Source organism: Aptenodytes patagonicus, chromosome 2, assembly GCF_965638725.1.
Source record: "Aptenodytes patagonicus chromosome 2, bAptPat1.pri.cur, whole genome shotgun sequence".
Lineage (NCBI taxonomy): Eukaryota > Metazoa > Chordata > Aves > Sphenisciformes > Spheniscidae > Aptenodytes > Aptenodytes patagonicus.
The window spans coordinates 48440166-48458869 of record NC_134950.1 but is presented as its reverse complement, the minus strand read 5'-3'; the positions used below and the strand labels follow the sequence as shown (position 1 = coordinate 48458869).

The following is an 18704-nucleotide window of genomic DNA, read 5'->3' as shown; positions in this document are numbered from 1 at the left end:
CACAGTATCCTGCAACTCAGGAAGGTGGGCCAAGTCCTCTGCTTCGCATTTCACGGGTATCTTAATCCTAGGGCATCCAATAAAACAAACCATCCCTCAGCAGTTTTACGAGCGCGGCACATCAACTCCTTTGTTTACACTGGAACAAGATGTCCTTTCCTGTTCCGACAAGGAAAGGAGTTAGAACGCTACCGCGGGATCCCGCCGAGCCGGCACCTCTGTGGCCGGGGTTTGGTTTGTCAGATTTCGCCACGCGGGTCGAAGCGAAGCGAGGAGGGCACGGGCGGGAACCGCCGCGGCGACAGACGCGCCAGCCGCCCCGCGGCGCTCCTCTCACCGCAGCTGGCCCGCCGCCGGCCCGGCCCGGCGCGGCCCGGCCCGGCGCGGCCCCGCCGACGCCGCGGGCTGCCCCAGCCGTAAGTAAGCGCCAGCGAGGAGGTCGCACGCCGGGGGAGGGCCGGGCCCTATTTTCGGCTGCGTTTACCGAACGCGCTTTCGGCGTGAAACGGGGGAAGCAGCGGCCTGCGGGCGACGAGCGGGAAGGGGCCGCAACCGCGGCGCCAACAGTAACAACCGCCGCCGCCGACCCGCGCCGCCGCCGGCCACCGCCCCCCGCCCCGGCAGCGCCCTCAGAGCCGCGTCCCCGGGGAGAAGCCCCGCCTGCCGCGCTGCACCACGGGAGTTGTAGTCCGACCGCGCCGGCCGGCCACCCACCTTCCCCCCCCCCCGCCCTCCCCTCCCCTCCCCTCCCCTCCCCTCCCCTCCCCTCCCCTCCCCGCCGCCCCCAGCCCGGGGGGAGAGCGGCGCCGCGGCCGCTCTCGCGAGGCTTGGAGGCGGGAGCGCTCTCGGGCGGCCTCCTCGCGAGGGCGGCCGCCGCGGGGATGTTTGGTGCGGGCGCCATTCCCCCGCGTGACGTCATAGTGCATTGTTGTGAGCGTAGCGGAGCATCCCTCAAGCTGTCAGCTGTGCCGCCGCCGCTGCGGGGAGCCGAGCCGAGCCGGCCCGGCCCCCTCTCCCCTCCTCCTCCTCCTCCTCCTCCTCCTTCTCCTCCTCCTCCTCCTCCCCCGCCCCTCCCGCCCCGGGGGCTCCAGAGCTCGGTGTCACCGTATCATTGTCCGTGCGGAACCCCTCCGGGCCCCCCCGCCCCCCCGGTCCGCCCTCCCCCTGCCCCCCCCCAGAACCACCTCAATGAGATGCAAACATGAAAGACAAGAGGAAGAAGAAGGACCGCACCTGGGCCGAGGCTGCCCGCCTGGTAGGTGCCGCGGCAGCATTGTGTGTGTGTGAGTGTGCGCGCGCGCGCGCGTGTGTGTGTGTGTGTGTGCGCGCGCCGCGCGCGTCCCGCCGCCGCCGCCAGCCCGGCGCGCTGCCCGCCGCTTTGTTGCCGGCGGTTGGGGCCGTTGGGGGGAGCGTGCGTGTGTGTGTGTGTGTGTGTGTGTGTGCGCGTGAGGGACGGGGGGGAGAGCGAGAACGAGTGTGAGTGTGTGAGAGAGTGCGTGTGAGGGGGAATGAGGGAGCGTGTGTGTGAGGGACTCTCTGAGAGAGGGAGAACGAGGGGGCGAGAGTGCGTGTGTGTGAGGGAGCGTGAAGGAGTGTGTGTGTGTGAGAGGGAGTGTCTGTGAGTGTGAGGGAGTGCCCGTGCGGGAGTGTGTGCGAGCGTGTGTGCGAGAGGGAGGGTGCGAGTGCGTGTGCGAGGGTTTGCGGGAGGGAGCGTGCCAGGGAGCTTGTGCGTGTGCGACTTAGTGTGTGAAGGGAGAGGCCGGGGTGCCCCAGCGTGAGGGGAGCTCGGGCGTGCCTGTGGGTGTGGGTGTTGGTGAGGGGGTGCCTCCCCCCGGCGGTGCCGGGGCAGCCCGCTCCGAGCGTGGGTGAGCCCGAGCTGGCGGTACAGGCAGCCCTCTGCTCTCCTCCCGTCCCCGCCTGGAGAGGAGAAATAGCTACATCCCTTCTTCGGTCTATGTGTGAGGAAATGCCTATTCTTTTCTTCTCTTGCATGTGTGTGTGTAAATACCCAGGGATTGTTTCTATCTCTGCAAGTTCATGCATCAGATATCCCAAGAAAATCCCTCCTTTTGATTCCAGAGAAAAGTGAAATGTCTGGGAATTGCCTTTTCATCCCTTTAGTGCAGACAGGAGGACTGGGGTGACGGCGTTAGAGAGAACTCTGTCCTGGGATTTCCCTTCACCCTCTCTGCCTCCCCCACTGAGCAGGGAAATATCCAGGGCAATCAAACCCACTTCTGGAAATGCTCTGTGGCTCTGGAAACCTAGTCCATTCCCACTTCATTAAGAAACTGTCTCCCTTACCCTACTGTATCTGTGTTCATGATTCTGTATTATTGTTTGCTATGTGTAATAGAGCACATTGTTTATGTTGTTTTTCAGTTTCAGAGTATGTACAGGTTCTCTCCATTCTAGGAATTTTACAATGAATAGTTATGCACAATACAGCATGTATGGTTGTACATGTTTGTATGTGTGTCTTCTGCAAAGTTGGGTCTGGTTCAGCTTCAGTTGGGTGTGTAGAAAGATGACAAAGCTAGAAAGACAGGCTGCTGGTTATATTGCTTTTTGTATCTACACCAACTTTATCTTTTCCCCACCTCTGATACAGACTTAATTGCTTAAGTAACATGTCTGTGCTAACGGTGCATCTGTTTTTGGTAATGGGTATTGATATCTTATTACTATTATTTGTTTAGTTGTGAAGCACATTTCTTGTAAAAATGTTTTCACCTTGTATGAATTCCTACATAGGAAGTTCAGCCTCTCCTACGTAAATAATTATAAGGTATTAGACAGACACTACCTATAGATGTCTCTGTAAGCTGTACCGAGGTATGCTCATACGCTTGGTCAGTGCTAAATTCTGATACGGCTCCTTGTACATCCTACAACATTTTGTAATAATGCGGCTTTAGTGAAGATGTTCTGATACAGTGTTTCTACTGTCCTCTCTTATTTCTCACGATTGTAACAAAAGTTTAACGGCAGTGAAACACTCACCTTTGCCAAAATAATTTTGGCAGTGGGTGTTGCTACACTACTTGTTTCTCCATACTATAAACTGGCAACATGTATTCAAAAGTCTATACAATACATCAAATGCTATTCTAACTTTACTCTTTCAAGTTGCTGCTGCAGTTGCCTCTATAAGCTGTATTTTTCTGACAAATGTGCATAAAGGAATTTTACTGTGTATCAAGTAAAATTGCTGTTCCCATGTGGTCCAGTATATGGAAAAGTTTAAAGCCTCTGGAGAACAAAGGCTGAGCTAGTGCTGAGGAGAAGAGCTAAGACTCTCTCTTATTTTCATGATGTCATTATCACCTCACGCTCCCCCCAGAAGGGTCATGATTTGCTAAAATCAAGTAAAAATGGTACACTGCTGTATATAAGCAGTGGAGATACACAAGGTCCACAGTGTGGTTTTGTCTAGCCTCCTGGGGTTGCTGAGTTATGGCGAGCTTGTCCCAAGCCTATTATGTGAATGATCCATAGTGCTGCTCAGACCAACTACAGTCTTGCACTTTACTTTACTTGTATAGTGACATATGTTTGCAAATCACAATGAAAGACTGAAGCCAAAATTGCCACTCCTTACAGTGTTTTATGTTAGGACCCTGATGGTTCATTATGACTTAGTTTTCTTGGGATACATCAATAATGTATTACTGCAGGGTTTGATTAAATCAATTTCTTTCCAAGGACAAGTAAACAATGGAGTGATTGATACCTACTCACAAAAAATGACTCATGAGTTACTTAGATCAATATGTTGTAAAATTGTATGCTGCTGACTTATTTTTAGGAACAAGAGGTTGAATTAATACATACAGCAAATGTATGGATACTTATGTGTTAAATTTTCTACAAAAGCCCTTACATTACAACAATATTGGGCTTTCAAAGTGAGGTGCTAAAAAGTATGAAATGACAGAGGTAACATTGCTGGAATTGCTTTTTCACCCTGTTGTGCAAGTCCATATATTACAATCTCGACTTTAAATGATGTACTTGCATGCTCATTTCCCAAGTACTTTAAGTTCGCTCACTAGAGCTGCTGATTTTTTGTTTTATTTTCTTTGTTTGATGTGAGGTGCCATACTTAATTTTCTATACACCTTTCAAACAGTGCTAAAATATATTTTTCTTTTATGTTTCAATCGTACGTACATAGCTATTATTAGCAACACCCAGTAGCTTCCCAAACGCAAATGTTTCTATACTTATAACATGCCTATGAAGTTAAGTATTTTGACCTCTGCTTTACCCATGCAGAGTTGAGGCATGGAAAGATTAAGTACCTTACTCAAAGCTGTGCAGGAAATCTGTGGGAGAGGCAGTTATGGTGCCAACAGCATCTCTGTTGTAATTCTGTTTCATAGTCATAAAATCATCTTCCTTCTGTGGCTACACTTTTGCCTCATTCACTCTCTATTACTATTTCTCTCACAGTAATTATGAGAGAAATGGATATGGTCATGTCTCTATATTCAATCTATATTGAAACTCATAATGCACCATGTAATAGTTATGGACAAAAAGGAGTACAAAAACTGGACTCGAGCCTGAAATCATTACACAGCTCTCCATTTCCCACATTCACAATGAAAGAAGCAGAAGTACTTTAGAAAAATATATTACATGACAGTCTTAAAATACATTGTAATGTGTAAGTCTAAGTGGTGAGGCTCCAAACTGACAGTGTTGCATTTACTGTTTTTTGTATTTGATTAAAGGGTCTTTGAAAACTTAAGTTCCTGCAATGCAGTGTTTTTTCAAGCTGTTCCCTTAATTTTTAAAACGTAAGCAGGAAAGGAGTCCCATTATATTCAGCTCTTGTAAATACCGTGTATATGATACAGGCAGTAAAACAGGAGTCACTGGCATGTCCTGTATTGGAACTTGCATTTTGTGGAAGAAGTCTCCTGCAGAGAGTTGAATCTTTCTGTCTGCGACACACTGCTTTTTTCCTCATGGAAGTCTGCTTATCTTAGGGCAAGGCATAGCCCAGCTTACAAGCATTCCTGAGAAATGAACGCATGTGCAGGATCAGTGGAATGGTGGCATACCACTAACAGTTCATGTTACAGAACCCATTTTGTAGAACACGCATTTTTATGGACAAAATTGCAACCTGTCTTTACAACCTGCCAAAGGGCATATCTTTGATGTAGACCCGATATGTCAACTCACTTTGTACTTCGCAGCAGACTACAGCAATGCTTATGTACGACCTGGGCATTATCTCCATACCAGTTTTCTGCTTTTTGTGTCTGATAGACTAAGATAGAACACTTAAAGGAACGAGAACAAAAGAAAATCTTTAAAGGAAGGAGGAGAAACATCCTGTCTTTTCTCTGTCTTTCAGTTGATCCTAATTTAATGAAACGGTATTGTTGTTTTCTGGTCATACATGGAACTCATAAAAATTGAATAGAAAGGTTAAACACTTGAGTAGTTTAAGCGATTTGTAATGATTCCTTTCAGTTGAAAAAACTTGTATTCGTTTAGTTTCAGCTGTTCTTAAACTCACAAGGACTCTCAAGCAGTTGCTGAAAGTTCTGAAATAGTGAATTCTGCCTCTTAATAATTTCATGCCATAAGATACTGTATAAAAAATATTGAAATGAAAAATACTGAGAACAAAACATGTCCAAGGATACTCTGCCACACAAGAACTCATAACAGTTTCAAGTAGGTAGCAGTGATCCAACTTTTATCATTTGACTGCTAGACATGATCCTTTGTTATTTGTGATATAGAAAAGTGAAAGAGGCCTGAACAAAATGAGTGGAGGCTGCTGACTTCAGGAATGCAGAGCTTAGCATATGTATGAAGAATAGAACATCTGCCTATGAAGGGTGGTAGTTTATGATAACATTTTAAAAGGATTGCCCTTATTATTGCCCTCTTCTCTTTCCTGTAAGTGGTGTTTTGAAACACAGTTCAGTTGAGTCTCTACCACTAGTTGACAATAAAGCAGAAGAAAATCCCAAGAATGAGAACGGTAGTGCTTGTTGGGTTATTCGTGTGTTGGATCTCCTCTCCAGTGTTTTTGCTCTTTCTTCTCCAAATTTCATTCTGAAAGAAAGGTTTTCTTGTGTTACTGAAGACTGTCTGCTTTACGGTGCTATGGAGAGTCCTCATGGTTCAGGTGATGTGTGCATGTTGGGTGAGTAATATTCATACCTTAATTCTTGTATTTCTTGCACTAGTCTCCTGACAGGATCCAGCTCTTAATTAAGAGTTGTTCTCTTGCTCCTGTAAACTTTAAGAGAATTATACTAATTAATTAAGGAAACCGATGCTGAAAAAAACCATGAAAAGCAACAAAAGCCCGTTGGAATTGTTAGCTTGCGTGTTACTGTTTAATGTGGCTGGCTGTCCAAAAGCTGATTGTTGCTTCGTCTGGTCTGCTAAGATAGTGTAGTTGAAACAGATCGTATAGCAGTATGGAAGTATTTTGCATTACGTCTTCATATTTGAAGACCACAAATGAAACAAAAAAATCAGAAGAGTAACTTCTGTGTAGCTAGACCACTGATGATAATCCCTTTGACTTTTATCTTAAGTCTTCGCTTTTGTTACTATAAATAACATTTTAAAGAATTGTGTGAGCTTCGTGTATCTTTAAAAATGGAAGATTTGACATAACTTTGTTTTATGGTATTAAGGATTGCTTTGTTGTTGGCTTAACAGAGACCTACTATTATTTCCATATTTGTTCTGAGTTAATTCTTTTTCAGACATGCAGAAACATTGTGGCTTGGGAAGTTTTGATGGTCTTTCCCTTTGATCCACAATCAATGCTGCTTTGAAGAGCTATATTTTATTTTGGTTTGCTCTAGGGTTTCCGACAATTTGTTTTATTCAAAGTAATTTTTGCACTTGTTAGACAAGGTTGAACCTGAGCTTATTTTTTTCACCTTCTGTGGTTGTGTTTTAAGTGTCAGTATTTTATTTTGTTAGTATGAAATAATACAGAAATTAGTGTGTTAATATTTTTTTATTTTAAAAGGTGATCTACAAATAAAATATACATTTAATCTATTTCAGCTCACCTTTTGCATTCTTCTAGGGCACATTGAGAGGAACAAGATTCTAACTCTTATCTTGAGACAACCCTTTAACCCTTGGCATCACAGACCTCTAGGAAGGCAGGAATCCAACCCAGGAATGGGACCTGTTCTCAGTAATGTCATATTATTTCTATCAAAGCAGGGTAACATAAGAGAAAACCCTTACAGGAACCTACATATGAGCATTCCTCAACAATGTGAAGGCGTTCTCTGTGCCCTAAGGTATGATTTAATGCTCGCTGTTATAGTGAATGCTTCTAGTGGCTCCTGGCTTACCTTTCTCTGTAGAAGAACCAATATTTTCCTGTCATACTGCATGTTTCTGTTGAAATAACTGATTTGTTTTTTCTTCTTCCAGTAGTTGACAAGTTTCTCACAAACAAGACTTGGTCAGTTGCATGTGGAACCCGTGGAATCACAGTGAAATAGTTTCCACTGACCGCACCCAAGGCCCTACCCACCCTTCACAGCTAGACTGCTTTGGGTTTGCTAGCCCAGTTCACCAATTCCCTGGATCAGACTGTGTCATTGCAGCATCCTAGTCTGGACCAGGTAGCATGGCTGTTCTGAAGGTGAAAAGCCAAACTCACTGTACTTCCTGCTGGAGCCTTTCTTTGTTCTTTATAATGTGACCAGCGGATTATAGTCACTTGGAGAGTCACTTGCTAAACTTGACCTCTTGGCTTTGGAGTAATTGTGGTTTTTTCTTAAATATTATAAGCTTCAAAATGTTTTCCCTTTTCCTGGGTACGATGGTGATAATCTTGGCATTCCCTGTAAACAGCAATAACTAAATAGTGGCCTCCTCTTCTGCTATCAAGACCTGGGAGAAGATGTGATTAGTGGAAATTATTTCATTATGATTCCATGGGTTCCAGTTGAAACTGACCAAATCCTCCTTTTGAGGAACTTGCAGACTGAAGGAATCAAATATCTTAGCCTTCACTCTGGAACAGTCAACTTCCAACGCAAAGGCAGAACAACCTGTAATAGTGCCAGCTCTAAGATACATATCCTGGTTCAGCCCATTGCTCATCCTGTTAGTTCAGGTAGCAAATCCCCATGCTGCTCAAGGACAACAGATTGGCCATAGGTGGCCCATTTAATCTCTTATCAACTTTGAATGACAGTCACCCTCCCCAAAGAAACCCAATTTGTTGATGTACTGGCCCTCTGAGGCTGCTCTGTCTTTGCGAAGTCCTGCTAGATAGTTTCCTATTGCTGGAGTCACTTTCTTGGGAGGAGATGTACCTGCTGGGAATGTAAAAAGGGTAGAGAGGTGCCTTCTTACCAAAGCAGTTAATCTTGCTTTGAAGGGATGACCTACGTCTTTCTGAATAGCATACCTTAAGCAGACCACTACCTAAATATATCCACTTATGACTATAGTAATTTAGCACAGACATCATGAGTATCAGGAGACAGTTAATAAACCATCTGGCAGTGCATGCCTTCTTCCTAGAGCCTCTTTGGTATCAGTGCACTGGTTGGGGTTGGGGACTGCACTTAGCGTTGGAGGGATCTAGAGCAGCACCATTCACTTTGGTCTAAGCAAGCTCTGGTGTTTCTGACATTGGAGCAGGAAACCAGGGGGGATCTGATGTTTTCATCCTTTGAATGTTAAGGGTTCAGCTCTCTTTAATGGCTTGAGCTCAGCAGGACAAAGTCTGTGTGGACCCTGCCATGTAGCTTTCCTCAATATCGGAGGACCTTTTAGGTGAGGTTTTTAACATATGGGATCCAGCTGTTACATTGCAGGTTCTGAGTCTGATGTGGCATCCTGCATCTCAGGTGTCTGAGGAGACTTGTTTTGTAGGGTAGCATTGAGTTTAGTTTCTGTCTGACAGCATTTGCCAGGATCGGCAACCACAGTTCAGTCTTGCTCTGGAATCATCAGGGGCATTCACAGACTTGTTAAGAGGATTGGGCTATAGTTCTCTGTCAAAGACATTCCAGGTCATGTCCTAGATTATTGTTCATGATTTTGGAGCATCAGAAAGTACTTTGTTTAGAAGGCAGACATTACATACTCTGTTTTAAAACTTGTGCTCCTAGATACATAGATTGGTCTAGCCGAGCCTGTGATGATGAGAATCTCCTCACTGCTTGTAGAGGCTCAACTCTAGAGATCATTATCCTGTGGGTGACAGTTGCATCCTGTAGAGTCTGACTTACAGATAACAACATTTTCTAAACGCCTACAACTTCAGAAGTGTTCCTTGACAGACAAGCATCTTGAGCTAGTAGATGATTTGGTTTGGAGAACTTAATGTTGAAGCTATTTTCTCTCTTTCTTGTTGTGATCTTGGTTAAGTATAGACAGGATCAGGAATTTAGTGAAGCAGTCATTCTAGTCAGGGTTTATATTGCTTTATCCTGGTTAGCTTCCTGTATAACTTGATGTCTAGAGAGGGAAAAGAGCCTTAACCAAAGTATACATCAAACATTTGAAGGTCAAAGTTTTACTCCATTTCAGCTGACTCTTAGCAGCCTAGAGAACCTGCCTAACCGTGTGTAGTGGTTCACTATAGTTGGTGAGATGCTTTGTGAAATGGCTACAGGGTCTAGTAAATCACAGTCAATCTTCATGTCCCATATGATTTGTTCTTGCCTTTGCGAGTTGAACCTTCCTTATATAAGATGAGGCTCTACCACTATCATTGTATTACCAAAGTACCTAACTTCATCCTTCATTAAGTGATAACTTTTTGTTTAGATTCTTTTTCTTTCAGTTCCATCAGTTTTAACTGAACACATTCCACATCCAGATGTTTCAATCCATCTATTGATGTCTATTTTTGGATAAATGTTAATTCTTTTTAAGCCTCAAAATTCCCAGTTATCCACTGGCTGCTGGGATATCTATTGGCATTGCTGTATCAGAGAAGCATGTTACCATGCCTACCTGCCAATATTTCCTAGCAAGTGTAATGGGAGAAAATAGACCCTTATTTGCCATAGCCTGCTGTCATTCTTCTGGACCAAGATTCTGGCAGCTATCTCAAAATTATGACACACTCTGATCACACCAGCTTCTTTCATCTCATTTGGCATTTCTGTCATTTAGAAATTCTAGACAGGTAAGACCAACAAAACCTCTTTCGAATTCGGTGTTTAGAGCGGGAAAAGCATCTAATTAGAGCATTACTTCAATAATCATAGAACTGATAATCATAGAAGATGAAGTTGGAAAGGGCCTCCAGGTCACCTTGTCTGTTTAGACTTGAAAATAAGTCACACGCCCCAAATTAGTTTTAGTTTTGTGAAATCAATAAAATCTCTTGGTAACTTTCATTACCCATAGCAGCTAGGACTTCTCTGGCCTTTGCCAGAATCTGGTTTTTTTGTGGAATTTCACATCCTACTTAAAAAATGGGAGAACTAGGAGAATAAAACGATTATGAAAAGTTGTCTGATGGGCATGATTTGGAATTCAAATGCATTGTTACCTCCTTTTTTTCTGACAGTGACTAGACAGAAGACATCAATTTTCTTGTACAGATTGAGAATTCTGAATTGTTTAATGGTGCTCATTCACATTCTCTGCTTTTTTGAGGCTTTTTTGGGCTTAATCTCTGGATTTTTTTCAGCAGTTTGATGTAGCAATGCTGCAGGAGGTTCGTACTTAGAGCAGTAGTGCTTAATGCATTCTAATCTTTTTCATAATTTGTTTCATTCATAATGCAGGTTTTTGAGATGTCTTGCAAGCACTCATCTTCTGTTTTAAAAAGAAAAAAAAAGTAGAATAACTTAGTGGGGCTTACTGTCTAGCTGTGGAATAAGCTCAGTAAATCACTGCTAAAGGCATTTTCAAATAAGTTACTATTGAAGATATGTTAATACCTTTTTGTTACTGGTTCCAAGATGACCCATGGCTCCACAAGTGTGTACCTTCCTGAAGATGTCAGGGACTACCGAGCATTTGCCTGGATTGTTCTTATACTGAGGTCTCTCGGTTTGAAATGATTTTTTTTCCCCCCCCCAAGAATAAGAAAAATCTGCGTAGCCAATTTTGCTACATTGGCAATCCTTGTCAAACAGGTTGTTTGTCTTCCTTTTGTCCAGATCCTGGGATGCTGTGCTGTCAAGTTGTGTTGCATTGTTAAGCATCTCCTGTCTGTTAAGCGCATGTCAGCAGAACGGCTGGACAGTTCAGCAAGTGCTTGGGTCCGTCAGGCCAGATCGTAGAAAAGAAAGGGGAAGTGGTAGTACAGCACATGAGCTGTCTTTTATAACACTACTAATCTTTTAAAATAATGGTGGAGATTCTTGTGATGATTTACTTCACCCTGCCCAGTACATCTGTGCAGCTGGAGACTTTGAATATAGATCACAGGGCAACAGTGGCCTCCTGGGCAATAGCTGAAGTGCTTTTTGCCCTGTGAGACTGACTGGGAGAATCATAGAAACAAGTCTATGTGCCTGGGACATTTGGTCTGCCCATAATGAGCCCCAGTATCCTTTGGGTAGACAGTCAGCAATAGCAAGATACAGACACTGCTCCCAGCTCTTGGGTTGGTCCAGTTCTGTGGTTGTTTCATCTTGCAAATCAAATGCTTCATGCTAAAATGCTGTTCCTCCAGTCAGTGTTCAGGGATCAGCTGATTCACTGCCAATTTCCCCTATCGCTTTTGGAATGAGAGCTACCCATCTGAGTGGAACTTGTCAATGATAACCAACCCTATGTCTTTGTCTTGGTCTGATGCTCCTTGTCCTTAGTAAAAGTCTGTTAGTGAATACTGTGGTTTCTAGAGCATGGGATCGGCCCCCAAAGAGCAGATACTGAAAGAAAATGGAATTACTGCTTTAAGTTAGCTTGGACACTGCATTTATCTTATGAAGAAGGATCTTTCCTGCTCTTTGTGATAGTGTTCCAATGACAGTGAGCCCCACTAAGTGGTTGTGATGTTAAAACATGCTCTTTTTTAGAGTTGTAGAAGCACTTAAGAACTAGAGGGATGTGGCTTCACAAGGTAAATTTAGAGATTTTTATCAGTCTGGCTGTGCAAGTTACTGCATGCTGTATACATGCATTGCTGATGATTGTTGCACTTCTCAGTACCTGTGCTATGATCAGCCCTTCACAGTAAATGTTTGATGTTCACTGTAACCATTGTGGGTTGTTAATTTAGCCTCCAGGCCCACAGCAGCAGTGGCATTTGAGGAGGAGACTGCAGAACTCATATAGGGCTGTCTGGGGAGTTTTCCCATGAAAGAGATCATAAATGTGGGAGAAGTGAACAGATGCTTGACTGACTGAAGGGTGCCGGATACAGTGCAAGAGATGTGCAATAAGAGGAGTGGGCAGAGTGAAAGGCCTTGAGGATAAAGTCAATGTCTGTGCAATCATTTGAGCTATTGTGTTTCATGCACTCCAAAAAGGTAGTCTTTCAACTGGTCTGTGAACTAGGGATTGAAAACTTCAATAGAAGATGGGAAACTATAAAAAAATTTTGGAGTAATAGAGTCAAAGCAGTTGATCAAGAACATTTTGTATGGATTTTGGAAGTTAGATCAGAAAAGCATTGTCTTACTGTCTTTGTTTAGAAAAAAACAACCAACCAGTGAAAAAAAAAATCTAAGCTATCTTAATCTGTCAAATTAGTTTGGCCTAAATGGGATTTTTTTTTTTTTTCCCTTCAGGGACCTGTTAAAATTTTTTGTAGATTAATGTCTAATGAAATAATTGTTATGTTGCAAAAGAGAACACTTCTGTCTCCATTAACTTGTAGGGTTACCTACTTTGCTTGGATATAGACTGACACATTATCAAAACATTCTCATCCTACTGTAATTCTCGAAATCTTTAACACTTCCATTAAATTAAAAAACAACAAAAAAAGAAAATCTCTGTCTGTGTAGTCAATTTTAACTATCCTTAATGAGGACAGACTCGGTTTCATACTGTAATTTTCATGCACTAACTCATTATATTAGTGTCTGAGCTGTAGGAGAATGTTTCAAGCTATTTAAAGTAATGTTAAATAAAGTAAAATAATGCTCCTGTCTTCATTCTGAGCCAGATCTGCAAAAGTAGCTGCCTAGATAACTGAGGTTGGTATATATGCATGGTGGTTGGGAAATGCTTCTGAAAGAGCTGCAAAGAGAATGAGAGGTTTAAAAAAAAAAAATTAAAAAATCACTGCACCTGTTTGCTGTTAGCATTCTTACAGCTGTTATGGCAAAAAGCTTCATGTGTTAGTTAAAGTGTTGTTAAATGTTAAATTTAACACAAATTTAAACAATGTTAAATTGTTAAATGTTGGGGTTAATTTTATAGAAAAATATGGGTGTGGAGGGGGAGGGAAAGGATCTGGGAAAAGCATTCTGAGGATTGATGTTATGAAAAAAAATGAGGTTTTAAGTGCTACATACATACATAATAATAGTTATGAAGCTTACTACTTTTAGTACTTGCATACATTTTTCTGGGATTAGTAGAAGAGAATGAAACTGGGTTTACGTCTGTTGGCATGTCGTGTGGTGAAAAGAGTGTGTGCTTGGGTGATACTGATGTAATCCCGGGGAGAAAAATGGTAGTGCTGCATTGGGAAGCGGTGTAGAAGAGATGGAGATGTTCTTGTACCAATGAAAAGTAGAATAGCAAATATACTGAAGGGAGGGGAAAAAAAATTCTATGACTGACAATGAAAGAAATGAGGAAAAAAAACCCCTTCTGAATTCTAGGATAAAATTGCATTTCATTTGTTTGTTTATTTATTTTGCTACCATTTCACTTAATTAGATAACCAGCTGAAGTCTCCAAACCTTCATCTTTAAAGTTCGGATTATTCTCAAACTTTGCGAGTATAAGGATCACAATGAAACACCAAGATGAAAAAAATTCTGTCTTCTCTCCTTTCCTTCTGTCTTCCTCCTCCTCTTGTCTTGGAAATTAAATATTATGTTTTGATTATGTTGCATTCTGTTTGTTTTTTAGATAAGTTCCATTATGGGCTATCTCGGCCAAAGGAGTCTTGTTGAAATTATAAGTAATCCCTTTGAAATAATTGAAAAGACCAATTTGTCTTCTGAAATATGCTCTCATCCATTTGGTAGTAAGATCTCCTATTGGAATTTTCAGAATTGGTTTCAAATTACCTTGTCCAGGTTATTTCTAGCGCAGCAAAAAAACAGAAATCTCTTAGAATCTCCCATGTCCAAAAGTCTGTCTGATGTGATGCTTGAATATGAGACTGTGGTAGTTTTCTTGTGATTCTGGACACCTTGGTTTATTTTTATTTTAACCTCATAGGATAGGACATAGCATGTAAATCTCCTAAGTATAATTTTATGTCTTTGGATGAGATCGTCTGGCACAGTTGAAGGAAGATTGCATTCCTGGATTTGAACTGTAAGGCTAATCTCATAACTAATTCTCATTCTTTCAAAGATACAGTATGAATTCAGTAGTTACACTGGAAGCCCAAGTTGAGGCAGTGTAACTTTTCCATAAAACAGTTTTCATTCTTCTGTTCACTTATTGCTAGTTATTTTTGGAGGGAAATGGAAGATATAGCTAAAACATGTATTGTTATCAACTTCTAAAATATTAAATCTAAAATGATGTGCCTAAACCCAATAGACATTGAATTTATTTGCCAGTAGCATTTCCTAGGAGCTGACAATTTTTACTGCTACATTTGCTGAGGAGGTGTGACTTCAGGAAAACTCAGATCTTCATGTGTATGTATGTTGGTGCTCATAGAAAAAGAATAAAAACCATGACTGAATGTACTGTATAACAGCCATGTTTTACTCTCTCTTGGTTTGCTTTTCTTAGGTTACAGTTACAGTCCTGATGGGTAACAGTTGAATCTGTTCAATGTATAGTGAGGGGTCTTAGGATAAGAAATATGCTGTGATATTAAGGACCCTTGAAATAGAAGCTTGTCTTGAGCAGGAAGCCTAGCTTTATGAGGAGTCTCTGTATTTATATGCCTTTATAAAACCCTCTGTGATTTCTCACTGTTGACCAATTATTTTGTTGCGATTCTGGAGTTTGGTGATGGTAGTTGCATGATGCGTATGACTGATGGCCATTTCTCACTGTAACCTGGTCAGTGCTTGTCCAGCTTGACTTGGAGTGGTTAGCCAGTCTTGTAGCTCGGAATAATGCCTTCAAGCAGGGTCAGGAGTTTGGAGCCTCCACAACAATTGCAGATTATCCTGAACATTTCCAGGTTTTCCATGAAGACGACATGTTCTGTATTTTGGTTTGAGATCTGATTACAAACTGTTGGTTTAACAATCAGCATTTTGTCTCCTTACAAACTCCAGTTTTGAAGTCACAGTTTACCTTTCTTCTTTACAGGCTGGAGGTCCTATTGAATTTGTTTACCTATGCCAAGTGATTGCTCCTATTGGTTTAAATCTCTAAGGGAAATCAGCATCCAGCTGGTAGACAATTGTACTGATGAGGACCCATTGATTTTTTTCTCTCCTATCCACTTATAAGAAATCAATAAGAAATGTCCTTAGCTTTCATGATACTTCTTCCCTGCCATAATGTTGCTCTGTTACCTGGCTGGTCTGTCAGGGCTGGTCTCAGTTGCTGATCACATTATATGTGGATGTGATTAACAGCCTGATACAAATGTTTAAGTCAATACTTGAGCAGCCTAGATAAAGGTAACGCTTTGTGGTGAGAGCTTTTTAATAATGTGTTCTATTTGATGTAAACCAATGGTAAAGAATTGCTGTTTTTAACAGAAAAAAACTTTTATATCAAGGATTAAAGTTCACCTAGCTTAGCATGATTTAGCAGTATCCAGAAAAGGAGAATTTAAGAAAATACAGACAATTCATGTTCCATTTTTGGGGAAAAATAATTCTTCCCTCTTTAACAGAACTCTTGCTTATCATGTTTTTTTTTTTTTTCACCACAGTATTATCTGAAGTATTTTATTTCATAAGGAGTGGGGAGCATGCAAACGAAATATTCTGTGTGCATTTCTCTGAAGTGATAGGCTTTTGAAAGATTATTAACTTAAGTTTAGGATGGTCAGATTATTTTACAAGGTCCCTGGGAAGAAGCGAGCTTGAAACTTTTCTCAAAATTTGAGGAAAGCTGCTCCTTCTATTCCGAGTTTTGTTTATGTATTTATATGAATACAAACACAGATACAGAGCCATTATATGTTCTTTCTAATCTGCCTGTATTGTGACAAATGTTTCTTAGTAATACTTGTTAAATAGCTTATTTTTCAAACCTTTAAACAGATGCTACCAAATATCACTATAAACCACCAGTATGGACTTCAGTTCTGCAATATATGGTGTATTTAACAGGACAAGTGTGGGTGGACTTAGGTGATGAGATGGGGGAAAGGACTATGTGGAAAGACTGATGAGAAGGACTGAACAAATAAATGACACAAAATGGATATGAGTTAGTGAACTGCAAAATATTCTCCTATTTTTGAAAATCTTAGATGAGTAATTGTCAACTGTGCCATCTGTAAGTAATGTGGGCTTCCAAACTTGTGGCAATTAAAACTGCCTAGCATCCCACTCCAGCGCTGTATTTTATTCTGTGTACAAGTCAGTACTGAAGACTAATCTCTTATGACATTAATCGTCTCATGAGGAGAGACGGAATAAATCACAGTAGCCCTTCCTCTCTTCACTCATGAAGATAAATGCCATAACATGATGGCTGATCTTTGTTATGACACTAACCATTATATATTTAACAGAGATAGCAAAATCCCACTGACAGCTAACAAAAGAATTCTCTCTTTACACATTCTATGAGAAGGCTGTATTTCTTCAGTTCAAAAACATGACTTATCATATGTCCTTTCAGAGCAATTTAAGCAGTAGATCTGGATTGTGCCAGTGAACTCTACTCTGTACACAGTGATGTCATGATTCAGACTAATGAAAACTGATGTGAAATAATTGTGCAAGCTTTGGAAGGAATGAACTGCATAACACCCAAGAACTCTTAAGACTCTACTCCTTTGTATTGTCTGTTCTGACAAGAAAGAACAACTCTCCTATTTAAATGAAACAAACAAGCAAGACCCCCCCCCAAAAAAAAAAAAAAAACCACAAAAAAACCCCAACAACCCACAAAACCAACACCAAAGCTTTCACCATTTTTCATTTTGTGGAAATTTTGGTTTTCCATTTTGCCTCCAGTGCTTGAACAGGTGTGCTCAAGGAACTGAAAGTAGCTTTTTGTTGTGTCTGACTAATTTTTCCAGCTTTATCACTTGCTGTACACCTCTCGGGAATTTCTTTCCAGGTTTTCCATGCATTAGATACATTCTGGTCTTTCTTTCTGGGATAACATTACTAAGAAAGATTCTTAGTAATTTTATGCATCTCTGCTTGCTTATTAATTCAAAGGAAGTGATGATGTGTATCATCCTGTGAGTGAGGAACAGAGCAAACAACTGAGTTGTGAAGTTTATAGTCTTCCCTTGTGAGGTTAAGAGGATCAATGTGACTTATACTGGCTTTTCACCTAAGCAGCAAAATGTGCTGTAAATTTCATGAGGTAGTTTCATGCCGTCTATCTGACAGAATTAAAATGGGAGTATAATTTTTACAGTTTTATGTCTGCTGTTGTTAACCATATTTTAGTAACATGGATAGAAGTGCTTTTTGGTTGGTTAAATACATTCATGGTGCATCAATGGAGTCAATGTCAGTTGCAGCATGAAACTTGTTTTACCCTTTTAGTGGGTGAGTTTTACCTGGACGAAATACTTAAAATGGCTGAAACTCATATGCAAGAATATTTAGGTAGAGTGCATAGTTTAAAATATTTTATTTGTATTCTGCTATCCTTCTTTCCCCACCCTCCCCCCTTTTTCTTTTTTTTTTTTTTTTTCTTTTTTGCCCTCTGGAAATCTTAGGTCTTTCTCTTTAGGACACTGTCTAACAAGATAAGCTCTGATAGTAAAGCAATGGCAAGAAAACCGGCATAACTGTCACCTCCTGTTAAATTTGGTACATTCAGAGAGTAGCCAGTAGGAATTTTATTTCTCACGTTAAAAGTAACCCTTACACATTACATTTGCCTGTGGAAATTATGCGATGAAGGCTTTTAAAACAAACATACTCATTCTCTCTGTTCATTTTTCTGGGAAGTTTTAGTCTTCATATTTTTTTTTAATTATTTTTTTTATTTTACTACGCTGAAACATGAGTTATACAGCAAACCTTTCAGTGTCTCAGGAAAAAAAAATCTGTATCAGCTTTCAATAGAGAAAACAGCATATGTGGAAGCGAATATGTGGAAGCGAATATGTTTGGGGTTTGGTGGTTCTTAGTATTTTTTTTTTTTTCTTGTTCCCATAGTAGTGATGAATGTATTCCCACTGGTGGTAGTTCTTTCCTCTGTTATCTGTAATACAAAGGCAGCTGACAGGGCACTCATATCCATTGCGCTCCATTAGTTCCAGTCACCTAAGCGTGGCCTCTCTTAATTTTGTACAGGGGTAGGTGCCAAAGGGAAACTTTTATCCCTGCTGGAATTAGAGGCATTTCAGGATCGTGGCCTGTGTGATCACCAGATGAGTGCAGATTTCAGTAATGTTTTTGTGTGGCAGAGCTGTGTTTTGCTCCTGGCCCCTTCTCTGGAATAATGATTTGTGGTTGTAAACAGCT

The 18704-nt window shown here is 41.4% G+C and overlaps 1 protein-coding gene across 1 annotated transcript in view; it reads left to right on the top strand.

Annotated features, from left to right (window-relative positions):
• Positions 1 to 1180: 1180 nt before the first annotated feature.
• The window catches only part of ASXL3 (ASXL transcriptional regulator 3), a 136031-nt gene continuing 118507 nt past the window's right edge, over positions 1181 to 18704 (top strand). The window contains exon 1 of the mRNA XM_076329772.1: positions 1181 to 1255. Within this exon, the coding sequence (XP_076185887.1) occupies positions 1202 to 1255 (54 nt within the window). The 5' untranslated portion in view covers positions 1181 to 1201. The remainder of the gene's footprint in view (positions 1256 to 18704) is intronic.